This window comes from Siphateles boraxobius, unplaced genomic scaffold (assembly GCF_051911475.1).
Source record: "Siphateles boraxobius isolate OS27281-9 unplaced genomic scaffold, OSU_SipBor_1 77, whole genome shotgun sequence".
NCBI lineage: Eukaryota > Metazoa > Chordata > Actinopteri > Cypriniformes > Leuciscidae > Siphateles > Siphateles boraxobius.
In genome coordinates, this window is record NW_027509205.1 from 22,315,046 (window position 1) to 22,336,994 (window position 21,949).

General features: G+C 43.6%; 1 protein-coding gene and 1 long non-coding RNA gene across 2 annotated transcripts in view; one reads left to right on the forward strand and one right to left on the reverse strand.

Annotated features, from left to right (window-relative positions):
• The window catches only part of LOC143725560 (uncharacterized), a 358,276-nt gene that overhangs the window by 21,206 nt on the left and 315,121 nt on the right, over positions 1-21,949 (forward strand). The gene's annotated exons all lie outside the window — the stretch shown is intronic.
• LOC143725529 (E3 ubiquitin-protein ligase TRIM39-like) overlaps positions 14,599-21,949 on the reverse strand; it is a 33,270-nt gene continuing 25,919 nt past the window's right edge. The window contains exons 3-7 of the mRNA XM_077218006.1: positions 20,992-21,087; positions 20,305-20,538; positions 16,576-16,720; positions 15,431-15,457; positions 14,599-15,307 (exon numbers count right to left, since the gene is read on the reverse strand). Of these exons, the coding sequence (XP_077074121.1) occupies positions 14,769-15,307; positions 15,431-15,457; positions 16,576-16,720; positions 20,305-20,538; positions 20,992-21,087 (1,041 nt within the window). The 3' untranslated portion in view covers positions 14,599-14,768. The remainder of the gene's footprint in view (positions 15,308-15,430; positions 15,458-16,575; positions 16,721-20,304; positions 20,539-20,991; positions 21,088-21,949) is intronic.

Genomic DNA, 21,949 nt, shown 5'->3' on the forward strand with positions numbered 1-21,949 from the left:
TGTTTCACAGTGACATCTTCTGTGATTTCCTGGGTCTTGTACAAAGGTAAAAAAAAATAAAAAAATATTGTAACGAGGTTCAGATGTTATGGGAAGAAGGAGGCGCGAACCAGCGAACATTTAACACTTTTAATAAAATAAATAAACAAATACATAAACGAAAGTATAAGCCAGCCGCCCCTCACGGACGACTGCTGGCCATACAAAACAGAAACAAAACACAACATCCAGGCCTGTTCCTCACTTGATCTCCACTGTCGTCGCTCCTCCTTTTATGCTTCCGCTCCTCCATGAGAGATACGAGACCGGTGCGTCTCACAGGTGTTGCTCATCAGTAATCACGCCACCGGACTCGTGCCGCTCTCTCACGGCCCTCGGCCTCGTCCTGCTCGCCACAATGTGTGTTTTTTTTTTTGTTAGACCTAAAGTTGTACAAAGATGTTATTTAATTAGGTACATTGTTGTAGCCTAGTGTTATTATTAAGTGTACTGTTACGTTAGTTTGTTCTAGTAGACAAATTTAAACACACCCACACACACGAGTCAAACAGACATATATTGAGAGAGAGAAAGACATTGTTCTTTTACATTATTTCAATAAATCTGTTTTTGAACAATATCATATGGTATGGCATCCATTTTTACTTATTTTCTCTATTGTTACAACTTACCCCAGCATGTGTTAACCTACCCCGGTAGTGGTTTTAACAAAGGAACACTGTATTTTACATCAACTCACAAAGTCTGTGATATTTTTGTAGAGGGTTGAATTGGTTCCATTTGTAGTAAATGAATGTGGGTACTTTGTATAAAAGTTTGTGAACTCAAGCTAAAACATTCAGCGAGTTATCCACATTATTCCTACACCCCATGACGCTTTGCGTGAATTATGGGTGTAACTTCCGTTAAGCTGTAAGCAATCAGCTCAGACTCTCTCTCTCAGTTTAAAACTAGACTGAAGACGCATCTATTTAGCCAGGCATTCATATAAATTTTTATCTTACAGTTAATGTAAATTCGGACTCTAGTTCATAAACGCCAAAGGAGAACTGGCCCCCGACTGAGCCTGGGTTCTCCCAAGGTTTTTTTTTTCTCCATTGGGTCATTTGATGGGGTGTTAGGACACCATTAGGTCACTGGATGGAGTTTTTCGGTTCCTTGCCACTGTTGCCTTTGGCTTGCTCAATTGGGGATATTCAAATTAATTAACCAATCATACCATTGACTAGCTTTACCAAACGTGGATGTCTTTTTTTCCAGTAATAAACAAACATTGTTAAGTTGTTTTGATTGATACTGTGAAGCAGCTTTGATACAATCTGTATTGTGAAAAGCGCTATATAAATATATTTGACTTGACTTGACTTGACTTGACTTGAATAACCTCAAAAGCGTGAATCTTTCCACAGCAAAATCGGATGGTTAAATATTACTGTGGTAATCTGTATTATGTAACGTCTCGGTTACATATGGTAACCCTCGTTCCCTGAAGGATGGAACGGAGACATAGGTCGTGACCGACCAATAGGAAGGCAAGGGGCAAGACCAAGAGGCAATCTACTTCGAGTGAAACTAAAACAAGCCAATACACATTGGCGTGCAATAATTTGCATCAGCTGCGCGCCCTGTGTATAAACGAGCAGCTGGTGGATTGCACTTCAGTTTTCGCTGAGGAGCCAACCTGATAAGCTGGCCGTCCCGGCGGGAGACAGCAGATGTGGCGACGGGACCTACGTCTCCGTTCCCTCCTTCAGGGAACGAGGGCTACCATATGTAACCGAGACGTTTCCTATCAGTCGGTCACTACAACGTAGGTCGTGACCGACCAATAGGAATCCCTACCAAAGCGCCACAGCTGCTGAACCCCATCCAGTGCCCTGAGCAAGCCTTCTACCCCTTCTTGCCTGGAAGGACAATAGGAGGAGGCTTACACAGAGTGTACCCGACACTGTTGTTCCGTGATAACCCATACAGTGAGACATTGGATAACACTGGGAAAGCGTGCCCTCTCCGTTTAGGAAGGAAAACGCTGCGGAAGCCACTTCTTCAAAGAGTTATGTGGAAAATACGTATGGACTAACCCGAGGTTGTACTGCATATGAAATAATGGGTGACTTAGCCCAAGGGAAAGACACGGGCTTCCGATAGGAGTATCCGTGGAAAATATACACATATGGGATCCCTGTAGGGTCACACATACGGAACCCAGCCCAGATCCGGCTCTCAAGAATTCAGCAGATAAAGGCCTGGCACTGGACGCTCCGCCATGTCCGGGCCGAGGGGTTTTAGAGGACTGGACAGGTTTTTCACTCTGGAGCAAAAAGGGTGCACAGTAGCGTGCAGCAAGCCGACAGAGTCGGGCCTCTCGGTGCTTCTACCCGTTTAGGGTGAGATATTATTGCGATATATTATTATATATATATATTGCAGAGGCTCAAAGGGAGCATCCTGAAGTGCTCGAAGCACCAGGGAAAGGTCCCAAGAGGGTATGGCGGGGGGTCGAGGAGGATTTAATCGTTTCGCCCCCCTAAGAAACCTGAAGACCAGGTCGTGCTTCCCAACTGTTCTGCCATCTATGTGGCCATGATATGCTGAAATAGCTGCAGCATCAACTTTAAGGGTTGAGGGAGACAGCACGGACCCTATCGAACATCCTCGGGGGTCTTCCCGGCGAGAAGAACACCAATCGATTTCCAGAGGTCTGGACGCAGGTATCAAGTGTGCCCCGTCTCTGAGTCAGAAGATCCTTCCTCAGAGGAACGGGCCAGGGAGGGACTGTTAGAAGGAGCACGAGTTCTGGGAACCACGTCCGGGTGGGCCAGTACGGTGCCACCAGAAGGATCTGCTCCTCGTCCTCCCTGACTTTGCACAGTGTCTGCGCAAGTAGGCTCACTGGGGGAAACGCATATTTGCGGAGGCCCCAAGGCCAGCTGTGTGCCAGTGCATCCGTGCCGAGTGTAAAAACAGGGAGTAAAACAGCTGAACCGCCTGGGGGTGGAGTCGCCATTCTCACGGAAGCACAGCTCGTGATAGCTCGTCGGCCACACTGTTAAGCACGCCAGGGAAATACATGGTTCGAAGCGACCTCAGATGCTTCTGACTCCAGAGGAGGAGATGGCGGGCGAGTTGCGACATGCGACGTGAGCGTAGACCACCTTGTCGGTTGATGTACGCAATGGTCGCAGTGTTGTCCATACGGACCAGCATGTCCCTGCCCTGTAGCCATGTAGCCCAGCCGGTGGCAGAGGCGTCTGTGAATACCACAGCATGCCTGGACACCTGTTCCAAGGGGACTTCTGCCCACAGGAACGAGGGGTCTGACCACGGGCTGAAGGTCTGGCGGCACGCCGGTGTGATTGCCACCCGGTGGGTGCCGTGATGCCACGCCCATCTCGGGACTCGGCCGTGAGCCAGTGCTGAAGCGGTCTCATATGAAGCAGGCCTAGCGGGGTTACCGCTGCTGCTGCTGCTGCCATATGCCCCAGGAGCCTCTGAAAGAATTACTGAGCACGCTGCTCTGTGAGGCGCGCTGTCTGTGTGACCGAATCCAACTCCATACCGAGAAAAGAGATCCTCTGCACAGGGGCGAGTTTGCTCTTTTCCCAGTTGACCTGAAGACCCAGCTGGCTGAGGTGCCTGAGCACGAGGTCCCTGTGTTTGCAAAGTTGATCTCAAGAGTGTGCTAGTAAGAGCCAGTCGTTGAGATGGTTGAGGATGGGAACACCCTGTTCTCACACGGGAACAAGGGCCCCCTGCGTGACTTTCGTAAAGACATGGGGGGGACAGGGACAGCCCGAAGGGTGAGACCTTGTACTGATATGCTCGATCCTCGAACGCAAAGCCCAGGAATGGCCTGTGTCGAGGAAGAATCGAGACATGAAAGTATGGGTCCTTCAGGTCGATCGTTGCAGACCAATCTCGGGGACGTATGCATTTGAAAATGTGCCCTTGCGTGAGCATTCTGAATGGTAGCTTGTGGAGGCTCCGATTCAAAATTCGCAGGTCCAAGATCGGTCGTAACCCACCACCTTTCTTGGGTACAATGAAGTAGGGACTGTAGTGCCCTGACCTCATATCGGCTGGAGGGACCGGCTCTATCGCGTCCTTCGCCAGTAGGACTGCGATCTCCGCACGCAAGACATGGGCATCGGCTGCTCTCACTGTAGTGGAGTGGATGGCCCGAAACTTGGAGGGACGCCAGGCGAACTGAATCGCATAGCCGAGCCTGATGGTTCGAATGAGCCAGCGAGACGGTCTGGGGAGCGCTAAGCAGGCTCTCAGAGACCGTACAAGCGGGACCAAAGGGACCGTAGGCGTACCCAGAGTGGGGCAGCGAGGTGGAACACAGGGACATGGCTCAGGACGCTCTCTCTGGGAGGCGGCCCGTAGCGGGGTCTGTGTGCACTGAGCAGCACTTACCTGGTTCCACGGGGCAGGAGGTGCAGGAGGCGGCTCGATGGCGTTCTCGGACCGCACTCTGCTGCCCGCTGGCGATAGAAGAGGCAGATGAGAGTGGGGAAGATCATGTCCTCCCACTGCTCTCCAGGCCCTCTTCGGACCCAGAGACGAAGGGAACCGCTCTATAAAAAATTTGGGCACCGCTGGTTTTGAGGCCAGTGGCGGAACAGAACAGCTTTCCACCCGGCCCTCTTCCGGGGGAAGGAGCGGTGGGGTCACCGTCTCCTATAGAGCAGTTCCATCCATCTCCAGGTCGCCCGTCCTGGGGCCACTTACCTGTACTGGTTTTGCTGCCCTTCTTGGCGGGGCCTGGACGGGGGGGCGGCCTGCCTGCATCGTTTAGGTGGAGGCTGCTGCTGTGGCGCGGGAGCAGGGGCAGACGCAGGAGGACGCCCCCGGCGGCGAGCAGACTGAGGAGCCGCAGGCGGTGGGGTAGGGGCAGCAGCTGACCACCGCGGCAGAATGTGTTTGATAGCCTCTGTCTGCTTTTGTACAGCCGAGAACTGCTGGGCGAAGTTCAAGACCGCGTCGCCGAAGAGGCCGGTCTGGGACACGGGGAGTTAAGGAACCTGGGCTTGTCGGTCTCCCTCATATCAGCCAGACACAGCCAGAGAGGGCGTTCCTGGACCACCAAGGTGGACATCGCACGACCCACTGACCGCGCGGTGACCTTCGTCGCATGGAGCGCGAGGTCCGCTGCAGCACGGAGTTCTTGAAGAACTTGTGGATCATGACCTCGTGCAGTGTGCAAAGGGACCATAAAACCGGCTGTAAAAGCCTGACTCGCTCAGAGAAGGATGTACCGGTTCTATGGCCCCTTTGCATTCTGATATCCCTGGAATCGCTTCCCATGCTTTTACATGTACAGCTAGGGGCAGAATGGCCTCCGGGTTCCGATCGCCGCACTTCGTGGGCTCGGGAAACTGAACCGGAGATATGGGCGCGGCGCGCACGCCCTCGGTGCTTGAATACGGCGGCTCGCTCGCTGATAGCGGTGGCTGGCTGTTTCATATGTGACGTCCCAATTGCTTTGAATGGGGAACGTTTTGTGAACAGGGAACAGACTTAATGGACTGGCAACAATCTCTATAGAACATGAACTGGCACAGAGAATCGAAATAGAGGATGCAGTTAAGACCTTTGCTGCGATGAAGGCCCGCCGTGCGCGCTTCTGAAGCATAAGTTAAGCTTTATTTGCTCTTTAGTCGTTATTTAAGATGCTGAACCTGCTGATGATATAATGTGCTTGCGGTCATTTCATTTGTGTGTGTTTTACGCACATAAGAAAGTGGTGTAAAGAGATTTGCAACAGTGATTTGAGGAGGTGAAATGTGATTATTTGGAAAAGTCCTGTCATGACTGCTTAAAGAAAAATGCCAGCAGGCATTTGTATCCTGCATAAACTTTAATATTGTTGACATTTTGGGCACACGAGCGTTGCGCACTATTTGCATTATATGTAGGCCTATGGCTTATTGGTCTTTGTGTGTTGTTGCTGGTTTTGCGTTATATGTATATGACATATTGGTCTTTGTGTGTTGTTGCTGGTTTTGCGTTATATGTATATGGCATATTGGTCTATGTGTGTTGTTGCTGGTATACGTTGCAAATAGAGGGGCGGCACAATTGTTTTTCGCCTAGAGCGGCAGAAGTGCACGCGCCGGTCCTGGACAAGCCAATGTGCGAATCCTGCATTGAGCTCGCCAAGGCCGGCGCTATGGGCGGGCCTTAGGGGGCCGGGCCCGCCTACAGAGCTCCTGTGCCCCCCCTCCATCCAATTTGCATTTAATAAATTATTTTAATAATAATAATAATTTACGTGCAGTATTTATATATTTATTGATGTGTATTTAAGTGCAATGTTTGACTCATAATCTTATAAAAAAAAACTCCCGGAAGTTTGACTGATTGTTTACAAAAAAGGGGTTTCCCGCTGAGCCGCTCTGACCGCAGCATCTCGGTAAAGTTATTGCGATGCGACCATAGGACGCGACGTGCTCGGTTTTGCCTTTTCAGAAACGAATGGAAAGAGAAACTCATGAGGAGATTCCAATCCCAACAACGTCGACTTCAGCTGTATTAAGAACGTGAGTAGGCCAGTTGGTTTTAATACTCTTCGTAAGTTGCACCAGACGTGGTGTAAATTATGCATTTGACACTGATATGCAATATGTGTGTGAGTGTGTCGTAGTTGATTATGCATGGTTGATTTAATACTTAACTTGATATTTGTGACTATTTGGCTGTTATTATAGGAAGTTGGTTTATAGCATGCTGTGTTCACGGAACAATGCAGACCAAGGTTATAACTGTAACATGATATCTCATGATAGCCGAAATAGGATTGGGCAATAGGCTAATTGTAGTTAGGAAATTGAAATCGCTGTTAAACTGTTGTAGCTAGTGTTGCCACCCGTCCCGGTTTTTCCGGGATTGTTCTTCTTTTTAACAACTGTCCCGGGAAATTTATAAACTCTCCCGGGACACTGAATGTCCCGGTTTTCAAAAGGCTATGTGAATATGTCCCGGTTTTCGAAAGGCTACGATGAATATGTCCCGGGGTATATGTTATGAGGGACCGAGTTAAACATAAATTTTAACCATTGATCCCTAACTCCCTCGTCCCTAGGAAGGCTGAACAAAGTGGACCTGCAATCCGGATGAAAATAACGACGGCATTGCGACAACTCATCTCCAAAACAGCAATATAAAATGGCCTCGCCCCGCTTAAGTATTCTCGGAGGAGGGGTTTATGTAAATAATGGGATATGCTGACATCAGCAACTCCCGAGGAATGTCGTGTAGTCCAAAACCGTAGTCCTTTGCTGTAGTCCTTAGAAATTTAATTTTTTAAAAGCAAATATCTCCCTTTGCTTTGAACTTTGAGCGCTGTAACTTTGTAGATGTTGTTTATGCTCAAACAGCAACATTACACACTAGCTAAAGTTAGAAAAGTGAAATTGTGTTTTACCACCCCTTCAGAGCCGGCGCCAGCCGAGCACTGATGAGGGGGCGTCTGAAATACCGAGAGGGGGCGTTCACATTAACGCACGTCACCACTTTTTGCCAGGGTTGATCTTCTCCCCACCACTTTTTAAAACATCTTCGCGGCACGGATGTACCAATACAAATTAATAAAACATCTCCAGTTAACTAGCAGAGGATTAATTTTGTTCGTTTGTCAAATTAGAGTTGTTCTAGCGCTGAAATGTGTTGCTTTTTAAATCAAGTGATCAAAGTGCTCATTGCCGCTGCGATCAGTGAAGCGGATACAGTGTTGTCTTGTGGCTCGCGCAGTTTTCACACTGACGCGCGTTTCAATCTATCGCTGTTGCGGGAGACTCTATTCGTTACAATGAAATCACAAAATAAAATGCACACAAACGTGTCCCTGCTTGATATAGACTGTTATAGACGATTGATAAGACGTTTTGATGAGAGAGAGAAAAAAAAACTTTTTGCTAAAAAGGCTTAGCCTTCCCCTGGCCACGGACTTGAGACTAGCAATATACAATTCGAGTGAAATTTTCTCCCTCAAAAGCAGCCTGACTGCTTCTACTAGTTGCTTTTATAAAGAAATGCTCAGGGCCGGCGCCACGTTGCTGGTCTAGGATCAGTTTCCTCCACTCCATAACCAAATGATAAGCGCGACTGGGCTGGCTCAGCTGTGGTCTGTGGAAAACGACGTAAACTGCATGCGTGCGCACGCGCAGAGATAATTCATGCGCGTGATAATTCATTTTATGCAGGATTTATGCATTTTTTTCGATAAACAATTTTTAGATCTCTAGATCAGAGGCCCGGCCCGGCCCGAGGATAGTGACGGGAAATATCGTCGGTTCGGGTCAAGTTCGGGCTCGGGTAGAGAATCTAGCAGCTAAGCTCTAATTGAGAGTGACATAACCACAAAACTAAACAACGAGGGCATCATCAACGCATGATGCCATGTCTAAACGCAGGATTTTGCTGCATTAGGTAAGGCCATGTTTATTTATATTGGCTGCCAGGCATACAGTGCTTGTTTTTTTTTGCTCAAATTAACAGTTTGTAAACGTATAGTTGCGCTAATAACAAGTGAGTTAACGGGAGCGTTTATACTGGGACGCTTAAGTTGTTGCTAGGCGAAGTTGGTTAAAACTGCATGGTTACGAAATCTATTTAAATGCAGGGGAAGCGCACATCTTAGCCTTACCTTGGAGTTGGTTCACCCTCCGCCTATGCCGACTCTCCCTATTGCCCCCGATATGCATTATTCAACCTTGAAATTATGGAATATCCGTTCTACAGTCCGTAGCCGTCGTGTGATCTTTCCCGTATGAGAAATTTAACGTAATGCTAGGGTGAGCGAGCACGCAAAATCAAACGACCAATCAAAATTCGACTTTGTCTAACAGACTGTCCTTAATTAAAATATTATTAATTCAGCTTAATATTCACAAAAACAAGAAATTGTGAAAATGTAATTGGCAAATGTGATTTTTAAATAGCATATTTTATCAATACAATCCCGTTTACATTCATGCTGATCTGAGGGGGCGGGAGAGTCCCGTTGAGGGGGCGTCGCCCCCTCACGCCCCCCCGTGGCGCCGGCCCTGCACCCCTTTAACCAAGGTTGTTGAGACCATCCTCCATTCCAGAGTGGAAATTATTCACTTCCTGGTGTGGAGAACACCAGCTGGACCCAGTTACATACGTAACCGAGACGTTTTGCGGTGTGTTTGTTGTCAAACTCAAAAATAAGTTTGTTTTTAATTATTTTAAAAGCCATTACGCTATTTGAAAAAAATAATAATTGTATTTTATTGACAAAATATTTGAGTTTGTCTAGTAATTTTTTTTTTTTATTAGATCAGATAACATTTTAATCTGTCATATGGTCATGATACAATGTGGCATGTTGTCACATTTCACTTCAATTCTTTCGGGGTAAATCAAGAAAAAATATATACACTGTATTACTGTAATGAAACAAAACCACATAATTGAACTAGACATGTGTGACATTAATGTGGTAAAAAATTAATTCTTTGAACCCCAAATGAAACACAAACTGAGAAAGTAAAAAAGTCAAGTCAAGTCACCTTTATTTATATAGCGCTTTTTACAATACTGATTGTTTCAAAGCAGCTTTACAGAGATAACAGGAACATAATGTTCTAATAATATGTGACCTGATCCAGCAAAATGAGTCACAGTGACCCAGATTTTAATTGAGATTAATGGAAAGAGGAGACCATAAGCTTTCAAATGATATCCTAGTCAAAGTCATACCTTGAATGGTTGTAAAGATATACACATTTGAATTATGCTTGTCTGCCCTCTTTTTCCAATTGAAAACCTGAGAAAATTGCTTTTAAAGTTTTTTGCCCATTTTTTGTTGATATCTTTCAAAATCCATTGCATTTAAAGGGATAAACTATTTATTTTACAGCTTAATTTGACCAAAGACATTAATATATATATATATATATATATATATATATATATATATATATATATATATATATATATATATATATATATATATATATATGCTATTAAACCAGGCTGAAGCTCAAATTATTTTAAAGTTTTTATTTGAATAAATAATTTAAAAGTACCTTTTACAAACATTTACTAAAATCAGAAAGATTGAACAGAGGTGCTACATTTTTGCTTGAGAGAGAGGGTGTGTGTGTCTGTTTGTGTGTGTGTGTGTCTGTTTGTGTTTGTGTTTGTGTGTGTGTGTGTGTGTGTGTGTGTGTGTGTGTGTGTGTGTGTGTGTGTGTGTGTGTGTGTGTGTGTGTGTGTGTGTGTGTGTGTGTGTGTGTGTGTGTGTTTGGGTGTGTGTGTGTGTGTGTGTGTGTGTGTGTGTGTGTTTGTAAGAGAAAGTGAGAGAGGCAGAGAGACAAGGAAACTGAGAACAAATAATGCTAGTCTATGCAATCATATCTTTGTGTAGGCTAGTTGACAGTAACAGTGTAACAAATTCATAACGGAGATACCAACAGTTAAATATTGGGTTAATCAAACACATTGTAATGGATTCTCCTTGCAGATAAATAGCTACACTCACACAATAATTGCACTCACTCACATCATTGCACTCACTCACATCCATACACAGTAAATACACTCACTCAGATTCAAATTTGACATTAAATTCACATTTCTGCTCTTTTCTTCTAAGCTGGGCAGGGAGAGGGACAACTTACTTTCTCAACTGGCGGTTTTGGGCAAATCTCACGGATATTTCTGTACAGATAAAAGCCACTGCACTGAGTCTGAAATTCGCATCCGAAATTTTGAGATGGTCCTCACTGCAGAACATGAAATCCACGGGGAGGAGTCGGATCCAGATCCAACTCCTCCCACCTTACATATACCTAAACCTACCCATCTCCGCCCCCTGATCCCTAAACCCACCCCTAATCCTGCCCATCTCCACCCCTTGGTCTTGATCTTGATCCAACTCCTCCCCGTGGATCTCATGTACTGCATTGAGGTGCTACTGGAAATTTTCGCACGTAAAAAAAAAAAAAATCGACCTCATGTTATGTCAATCACGCTTGCACACTGTCTTCGAAACTTTCATCCGTTATATAAAAAAATCGCACGTTTTTCGCATCCGTAGCAAGCAGTTGTTGTCGATTTAGATGATTTAACGATTTTATAAAATTCACCCTCTCCTATAGCAAAGAATGAATCAAATTTTTCGTCAGTGAGACTACAATGCACTGCCAGATGCGATACTGTAGTAGACGGTTGCATAGTTATAATTTTCTCCCTGATATTATCAATCTTGTAAGTAAAAAAGTTCACAAAGTAATTACTGCTGTGCTGCATGGAAACATCTGGGCTTGAAGCTTTATTTTTTGTTAGTTTAGCCACTGCTTCAAATAAATACCTAGGGTTTTGTTTATTTTCTTCTAATAGGGTTGAAAAATAAGCAGTTTTTAAGGCCTCTCTGTATGCAATCGTGCTCTCTTTCCATGAATTGCGAAATACCTCTAGTTTCATTTTCTTCCAGTTTCGCTCCATTTTTCGGGCTGCTCTCTTAAGGGCCTGAGTGTGCTCATTGTACCACGGTGTTGGACTATTTTCTTTAATCCTCTTTAAGCGCAAAGGAGCAACTGTGTCTAAAGTGCTGGAAAAGAGAGAGTTAAAAGTTTCCGGCGCAATATGGAGTTCTTCTAAGCTATCTGGGATGCTGAGATGATGAAACTGATCAGGAATATTATATATAAAGCAATCTTTAGTGGCAGAAGTGATAGGTCTAACATATTTGTAACACGGGATCGGCTTTAAGCCTTGGCTAAATTAAGTTTACACAACAATAGTTAGTGATCTGAAATGTCATTGCTCTGCTGCAGAATTTCAACGGCATACACATTGATTCCATGTGATAATATTAGATCTAGAGTATGATTACTGACACATGTTGTCTAACTCCAATAGAGTTAAGAATGTCTTTAAATGCTAATCCCAATGCATCTTTTTCGTTATCTACATGTATATTAAAATCACCAACAATTAGGACTTTATCTGCAGCCAGTACTAACTCTGATAGAAAGTCAGCAAATTCTTTGATAAAGTCTGTATGAGTGCCCTGGTGGCCTGTATAGAGTAGCCAGCACAAATCTCAAATGTGATTTATCATTTATGCCAGATATTGTTACATTTAGCACCAACACTTCAAACAAATTATATTTGAAACTAGACTTCTTAGTAATTCTGAAAATATTGCTATAAATTACAGCGACACCTCCCCCTTAGGTTCATATTTATAACCGTAATCTTGTGGGGTGCACTCATTTAAAGTAATGTAATTGTTTGGTTTTAGTCAGGTTTCCGTCAAACACAGCACATCTAGGTTATAGTCTGTGATCATATCATTAACAATAAGTGCTTTTGAAGTAAGGGATCGAATATTCAGCAACCCAAGCTTTATCATTTGTTCATTTGTATTATATCTGTTTTTTATTTGTTGAACATCAATTAAATTTTTACTGTTAGATGGGTTTGGAATTTTTTGTATTTCCTAATTCGAGGAACAGACACAGTCTCTATGTGATGATATCTAGGTGAAAGAGTCTCTATATGATGGGATTTATCTGACCTCAGTGACGTGAGACAGCTGGCAGACGGTCAGTTTAGCCAGTTTGTCTGCTTCCTGACCTGAGCCCCAGATTGTAATGTTTTATCTCTAAGACTATGAGCCAAATTACTAGAGAGAAGAGCAGCACCATCCCAGGAGGGATGAATACCATCTCTTTTCAACAGGTCAGGTTTGCCCCAAAAACTTTTCCAATTGTCTATGAATTCTATATTATTTTGCGGACACCACTTAGACAGCCAGCCATTGAGTGATGACAGTCTACTAACTATCTCATCACTCCTTCGAAACAGGAAGAGGACCAGAGCAAATTACAGTGCCTGACATCGTACTTGCGAGTTCACACATCTCTTTAACGTTAATTTTAGTGATCTCCAACTGGCGAAGTCGAAACATCATTATTGCCGACGTGAATAATAATCTTAGAGAATTTACGATTAGCATTAGCCAGCACTTTTAAATTTGCTTTGATGTCAGGCGCTCTGGCTCCCGGCAAACATGTGACTGTGGTGGCTGGTGTCTCTATTTTCACGTTCCGTGTAATAGAATCGTCAATAACTAGGGCACATTCAACAGGATTCTCAGTGGGTGTTTCACTGAGTGAGGAGAATCTATTTGATGTTGTAATCGGAACAGAAGAGTGGTGTTTCGTCCCGCGACTACACCTTCTCACCGTCACCCAATTGCCCTGCTGAACGGGCTCTACAGCCGGAACCGAACAATGTGCAGCGTTCTCTAAGCTAATCGCACCCAAAGTAGTATCTAAAGCCCTTGCACTCTTACAATCAACCTCAATTAAAGTTTGGATGCGTGTCTCTAGTTCTGAAATCTTCTCTGTCAGCCTGACTATCTCTGTCATGGTTGTCAAAAATAGGACGGAAGCAATCGCAGGTCAAACTCAGTTCTTTATTGAACGGTGAAAAGCACGACAGGAACATGGGTGTGGACTGATGACGCAGGGACCTCGATGGTCGAAGACGAACCCGTGAAGTGCAGTGGAAACCCAAACGACAATCCAACGAAAAGATGACGACGAATCCAACAGGAACACCACACGGAGAGACAAACATCCAACGATCTGACAAAGGAGATGAGAGAACTGTGAGAATATAAGGTGAGATGAGATCGGCTGCAGCTGGTGATGTGATGACGATCAGCTGGAGCGGATCAAGGAATGACACTCATTCACGCCCACTACACACGTGCTTTCATACAACAACATAAACACGAGACGAGAAGGAAGCAATGAACTTGTATACCGTGACAATCTCCATGCATTCATCACATGTAAATCCTGTGCTGACAGAGAAGGCTATGCTATACATGTTACATGAAGTGCAAGTGACAATAAGAGGAGAAGATGACATGACTCACCGTGTTTGTTTGACTGACTGATACTCACCACAGTTGTTTAATGGATTGTTAAAAGGCACGAGCAAAATAAATAAATGAGCGCACTGATGGCACGCTAACAGGCTAGCGAATTACTAGCGTGTTGTGCTAGCAATGATTTAGATTGAAGCTAGAGATGTAAGGTTAATATGTGATGTTGAGTAAGTTATATTTAGCAGTATAAACAACAGGAAATGCTAGTAAATAATTATACAAAACAGAAAGATATATACAAGGCTTACAGACGCAAACCAACTCAGCAGCAGCAGCAAGGCAGACAGGAGCAGACAGGACAGAACCGAACAAAAAGTTGTGACGGTTGTGCCCCGCTCTCCTCTATTAGTTATAGAATTGAACACTTGTCTTTATTTACATTGACCAAGAACCTCAACATATCACAAGTAATTCAATGTTAACAGCTGGAGAGAAGACAGAGAAAATGGCTTCAGAAATGTTTGTAGAAATACTGGAAAGTTTGTAAATGTAGCATTTTGTAGAATTTCACCATATAATATGAAAGCATATTATGTAAAATTTCATAGTAGATTTGACAAGCAAATTAATAATGTTAGACAAAAGACATATATAGATGTGTAACAAATTAGCCTTTTACACGTAGGCTATATATAAACATATATTTTATTATAGTTGATTTTTAAGGGCCTGAATATACATTTATTTTTTCCGCTTGTATCACATATTCATGTAAGTTAAAACTTCTTGATTGTAGTTAGTCCAAATTCTTTTTTGGTTTTTATTTACATTTTCTAAAAACAGCACATTCATAGTTAATCTTTTGAGATTTTATGTTCATTTGTTCGTTTCATCTGACAGGAGTGATGATCAGTGAGTTTGAGTTTTTACCTTCATCATTATCGCCTGGGCTGAAAAATGGATAGAGTTTCTCAGTGAAAGTCTGACCAGTGAAAGAGTAGATATGAGATCTGGACTCCACGTCATAAAAAGAGACCAGACCCTCCTCATAATCCACAAACACACCAACCTTCTCAGGTTTCACTCTCAGAGATAAAGAGACAAATGGACTTTCACAAGCTAAATATTCATTCTCATTCCTCAAAATCACAGTCCAGACTCCATCCTCAGGACTCAGTGTGATCTCCCCCTCCCTGTTAATGGATTCTCTGATCACTCCTAAATCCCACTCAGTATTTCCCTTCACCTGCACCTCATAGTAAAATCTCCCTGAACTGAATCCCTGCTTTGTCACAACACAGTAACTCTCATCAAATCTCTTTGGGTTTTCTGGGACGTCCTGCTTAACGTCTCCATGACTGACTTGTTTTCCATCATCAGACAGGATGAGATGTGGATGAGCGGTATCAGGATCCAGAGTCACATCCACTGAGAGAGATCAGACATTATCAATCAACTTCAGAACAAACATTTTCAGATACAGTATATAATATAGATTATAAACAATGTATTGCAAGCTTTTTGTAGAAAATGCTGTCAGTCACACTGTACCTGCAAACTTCTGCACAAACTTCATTCCTGTGAACACAGAGGACAATATAAAGATTAATTATTTATAGCAATAGTTTCAGGTTAACAGTGAGTTTTATTTAGAGACACCATTGTTAGTTCCCAGCATGCTTTGCATATGGCTGGAAATGGAGAGTAAATATTGGAATTAAGTGTTTTTGAGTGAAGGGAAACATCTGTTAATGTTTATGTTCAGTTATGTTTGACATGTGAAAGAGTTTCTGTTATTTTGAATTTTTGGTCATTACCATTTTGCATAAGAGTAGACCTTATAGGTTGTGAATAACTGCATATACTAATAATTTGTTGATTTGTTCAACAAACAATAGCTTTGCTAATGTCAGTGCAGTAACAAGTGTGTTTCTTGCTGTGCTGAGCATCACACAGTCTTTTATTTGTACAACATAACTTAAAGTCAAGTCAAGTCACCTTTATTTATCAAGTCAAAAGCCAAAGGCGACAAAGACGGAAAAGGCGACAGTGGCAATGAACCAAAACTCCATCAAGTGATAGAATGGAGAAAGAAAAAAAAACCTTTGGAGAAACCAGGCTCACTGTCAAATACAATACAAGTCCAAATCAAACAGGTCATTTCCGTTCACTAAAAATCACACACTTCTGAGAGTCAACAAAAAAAGCACATTTCACAAAGAAAATATTCAATTCATTGTGTCATATATTAAATAATTTAGGATATTTTACATTATTTATTCAGGTAGATTTCATTAAAGAAATCAAGCCTTAAAAACTACTCAATAATATCATATGTAATATTTTTACCAACATTTTTTTTTTTTAAATAGCATGTAACAATTTTTTTTACAGTGATTTGTATTAGTATTTGTACATGAATAGTTACATCATATCACTTACATGTCTCTAAAGTAAGTTAAAGTAATACTGCAATAACTGGTTATGGCATCAGTTAAAGTTTGGATATAACTTTACATACGTTTTATCATACCAGTCTAATGCTAACATGGCAAGTTTAAGTTATGTTATGGTTATATTTTTCAAACAGTGTCATTTTTGCAGAGTGAGATCAAATATTTGTTGGTGTATAACAAAAGTTAATAACAAAGTTAATAACAAAAAAAACCTATACACTGTATTTGATATTCACATACCAGTTTGACTGAGTTTTTCATTTAGAGTCTCATCTAGAGTTTTCTTCAGTTCAGTCAGAGCTCTTTTCAGAGAGTTCACTTCAGAGTCAATCCTGATCTCAGTCCAGTTCTTGGTGTGTGGACGACTGTACAGGGATGAGCTCATCTATAGCAGGAGAGAGAGAAGACTGTTAAATATGATCATTATTTTTAAAGCAGTAAATTCAATATGTTTTACACAGGAGCTTTCTAACACAGTCGAGGCAAGACCTCTGTATGAATGTGGATGGATATGACCGTACTTCCTCTAGTTGATTGATTACATGAAGAATTGCTTATATATTCTGTATTAAAACATTTCTAAAATATTTAAATATGCAAATGAAGCATTGTCTAAGTGAATATGCACTGATTTTATTAAATGTCCAGAACAGAATTCCGAATATTGAATAAAGCCAGGTTCAACATTCTTGTTTGATTCTGTTGACATATTAGAGTTAAAGGTTTTTACTAAGGGGATTTGGGATTTTTTTTACTCCATAAATCAGAAAAGATTTTACATCATGTTTTTAGGAATGAGATGTTGTACAAATCAGGTGAACGATATATTAACAACCCCCTCAGTAAAAACCTTTAGAATATAGACAGGAATAAAACTGTAAAGTTTGGTGTGTGTAAAGCTGCAGACGTGGAGTTCTCTTTCATAGGTTCACTCAACGCTGCGTAGCTTAGATGCAGTGGGAACGCCCTCTGGGTGTGCCGGTTGTCTGAAGCCCATATAGAATCACGCCAATTCATTGGCTGATGGCGCGGGCGCCGCCTCGATGCTCTTCTGTCGTCGTATTATATTAGCGTGCACCATCTACTCCTCAGATTTCTCTGCCTTCATGAAGCGGCCATTCTAGCCCTTCGTTCTCGGTTTTTCTGGCCCGAATATTTGGATTCTAGCATCAGCATTTTTCATCTGCACTTCAGCGATTTTGAATAGTGGAACTCAGTTCTTCTTGCGGTGAAGTGCCATGGAATTTCGTCGTTGCCTGCCGCCATGCACTCGCTTTATTGTGAGTGAAGACCCTCACAGTAAGTGTGTTAAGTGTTTGGGTTTTTCGCATGCACGCGAGGCTGTTCTAGGTTTGTCAAAAGGTACATTTTGTGACAATTTACTTCTCAAAACCCTCCGCTCTCGGCTTGCGGTTTTTGAGAAAGAGTCATCCGCCCCTTCCCCTTGTCGTGCTCCCCACGAGACTGCCGAAGCCGCGCAGGGATCCGCGACCTGGGGTTCGGATGTAGAGCTCGAGGGTATGGAGTATGAGCAGACAGGCCTCGCCCTTTCTCTCCCTCCCTCTCCCGAGCTTATTGATGTGTTTTCGTGCGCTACAGAGAAGATCGCTATTAACTGGCCCGACGAGCCCCGCGAGTTACAGTCGTCTAAACTCGACGAAAGGTTTTTAAGTGGCCCTAATTCTAGGCTGGAGTGGAGAAAGCTGCCCTTCTTCAGTGATCTACATCATGAGATCTCCAGATCCTTGAAGCAGCCTTTTTCCACCCGTTTGACTAATGTGGCAGCCCCTGATTTTACCAACCTCGTTGGTTCTGTGGAGCAGGGCTATTCCGCCATCCCAGCGGTTGAGGACATGCTGGCTACCAACCTTTCTCCGTCGTCAGCTCCATCTTGGAAATCTCGCCCCCTCCTTCCCTCTAAACAATGCAGGACTACTTTTGCCCTTATAGGAAAGTCCTACATGGCAGCTGGTCAGGCAGGCATGGCCCTTCACACTATGGACGAGGGCACTGGCCTAACGCCGGAAGCTGTCAAGGAGCTTCGTAAGGCCACAGATCTGGCCTTAAGAGCCACCAAACACACCACGCGCTATAGGTTACTCTATGGCGGGCGCGGTTGCTGCAGAGGCTTCTGTACTACAGCAGGAGATTTCGTCTCGTGACATGTTTGGCCCGCTTGGCCATCGTGTTTCTGGTGGCATTTGCCACAGGCTTCTGGGTCTCATGGCCGCAGCGTCCCCTGTGCTACCCCTAGGGTTGCTCCACATGAGGAGCATGAAGCTGTGGTGGATGCACATGAGGAGCTGAATCTGTGGTGGATGAAGCTCTCAGGGGCCCGGTCGACAGGAACGGCTCTTTGCCTGTTGAAGGTGTCGCGCAGTTGCTCCCGCGCCCTTTCAGTCTGGCGGGACCCCCTCTTTCTTCAGAAGGGGGTCAGCATGGGCGCTGTTTTCCGTCGCCAAATGATTACGACGGATGCCTCTCTGACTGGCAGGGGTGCGGTTTTCGAGGGCAGGCCAGCATGCGGGGTCTGGACTGGGGAGACTCTCTCTTGGCACATAAACAGCTTGGAGTTGAGAGCTGTTTCCCTGGCCCTTCTACACTTTCTCCCTTTTCTGGAAGGGCACCATGTCATTGTCAGAACAGACAATATGGCGGTAGTGTCCCATGTAAACCGCCAGGGAGGCTCATGGTCGCGCACACTAGACAGGCATGCGCGCCACCTCCTCCTGTGGTCTCAAAACAAGTTCCTTTCACTGAGGGCTGTCTATGTCCCCGGGATCTTGAACCTTGCAGCGGATTTTCTGTCGAGACAGAAGCTCAGGTCAGGGGAGTGGATGCTGAACCGTCAAACGGTAGCCCTGATTTGGGACATGTTCAGAAAGGCGGAAGTGGACCTCTTTGCATCACAGGAGTCGTCCCAATGCCCACTTTGGTTCTCCCTGAGCTCCCCAGCACCGTTGGGAATAGATGCATTCGCCCACCCATGGCCGATGCAGAACCTTTATGCATTCCTGCCTGTCAAATTGATCCAGGCGGTTCTATCCAGGGTGAGGGAGAGCGGAACCCGTCTCTCATAGCCCCATTCTGGCCATCCCACCCATGGTTCTGGGAGCTGGTTCCTCTTCTGGAATCCCTTCTCTGGGAGATTCCGGTCAGGGAGGATCTATTATCCCAGCTTCAGGGCAGGATATGGCATCCTCGCCCCAACATTTGGAAGCTTTGCGTATGGCCCATCAGAGGCCGCTAGCTTTGAGCTTTGGTCTTCCCGCTGACGTCGAGGAGACAATTGCGAATGTCTTTGTCTTTCATCCAAATTACCTTCTGTCCTCAATAAGGTCTAAACTACCCAAGTCTGGAATCTTGATTAATGCAAATTCCAATTGTTAGTTTATGCCTCCATTTGGAGGATGTTTTATCTTGTTCTGAGTATTTAAAGAAATGTTGCAAAAGGCTCAGTGTGATTCTGTAGTTTGATCAGCCCGCAATGCTGAAGGTCTTCCATACACTCAGCATTATGTATCTTTCAGATGTCTGGTATGCATATTTTACTCTTTATTTATGAGCATTTTGTATTGTTTTGTAGTGATTATCTTCAACATAATTATGTAATTGGCATTATAGATTTACCTGATTTACCTGAGATTATTGAATCTAGTAGATTATGTTGTATCCATGTTGTATCCAGGGTTGAGTACATACTAGATATCAGGTTAGACTCAGCATAAAGCACATCAGGCGATATTCTAGATGTCTGACGAACTGCTTGATTTTAGTTAAGTTGTTATAGTTGCATTCACTATAGGGGGCTAGACAAAAATGCACTGAACGTACTGAACAGACAGAACACACAGGAAACCTTCAGCCACACCATTGGACACCATCGTTGGGTCAATTTGGTGGACCTTAAAGAACAGACTGTTTGTTCTGTAATATTGTACATATTGACTGAGACAAATGTTGACAGACCTGTATGAGATGGAGATGATCGTCAGTCTGTGAGAGCTGCTCCAGCTCAGTGTTTCTCCTCTTCAGCTCAGTGATTTCCTGATGCAGCTCTTTAATGAGATCTTCAGCCTGTTTCTCTGCTGCTTTCTGCTGTTCCTCCATCATCTTCAGCAGATCAGACTGACATCTCTCAATGGAGCGGATCAGACCAGTGAAGATCTCAACACTGGAGGACTTCTCTTCATCTGTGTTTCTCTGATGAACGAGAACAGTTATGTTTGTTAATCTATTCCATATTCACATATTATTTAAAGGGATACTTCACCCCAAAATGAAAATTCTATCATCTTTAATTAACCTTATGTCACTTAAAATGTGTGATTTTCAGTGGAACAAAATAATGTTTTGCATGCTGCTCTTGAGGACTAGCTGTCGAAGAACTCCAATATAACTCCATATAACATATTTGTGCTCTATAGGAAAAAATCATATGTGTTTGAAGCATCATGAGGGTTACTAGATGATGGCAGAACTCACAATTTATTTTAACGCTTTTATTAAATAGATTGAACTATTATGAAGCATTTAATTTTTTTAACAGTATTTTTTGCTAGGCTTGTTAGAGAGTGAACAGAAAGTGAAATGGGAGAGGGGGATTGGAAAAGACCATGAGTCAGGATATGAACTCGAGTTGATCGAAGCACAAACCTTTCTCAGCTCTACTGAGTGCTGGATCTCTTGAATCTTCTTCATTCTGTCCTGGATCATCTGATAAACGTCTATCTGTGTCTGAACCAGCTGATTCTACATACAGAGAAAAACAGACATGTATCACTGAATATAGCTTTCCATATTCTTACAGTCTTATTTATTTTTTTAAAACCATTTCAAGATCAAATTAATTCAAAATTATAGTTTGAATCTTTTATTACACGTCTGGCTGTTTTGAGAGTGACAAAATCAACTTTTATCAGATGTAATGAAAGACTATTCGATTTAGCTGTTTTTTTCTAATAAAAAGGGACAAGTTCTTCAACATGTCAAGACACAGGAAAGAAAATGTCTAGGTTACTAATGTAACCCCCATTCCCCGAAAGAAGGAACGGAGACGTTACGTTGGATTGAATTGATGTATTGCTATCTTGCGTTAGAGCCCAGTCATTTTTGAGTGGTAACAGAACAAGCCAATGTGAGATTTGAATTGCAATCCACTCCCCGTTTCCGGGTATATATGGCAGCGTGCGAACTCTGACATTAAGTTTTCTGCTGAGGAGCTGAGACGGGGTCCTGGCCGTTTCAGCGGAGGTACAGGCATTGTGTACAGGCTTCCAGGTTACATTAGTAACCTAGACGTTCCCTATCAGTCAGTCACGTTCGACGTTCCCAGTCATCCAGTCGTGGGACATGGTCGGAGGATTCCACTCCACATCCTGTCCTCTGAAGAAGCCCGAATGAGATACCGGGTCCCCCATGGGACCGCAGGGATTCACCCGGCAGGAGAGTCACACCAACAACGGAACAACTCACTCACTGAACGATGATTGAAGAGCACAGTGAAACAACATCTGCTCTGCTCCGAAGCAAAAGCTTGATGTATGAGTTTGCAAGCTGCCTTATATAACTGGAAGCGGGAAGTGCATTGGCTTGTATTTGAATTTGCTGACTT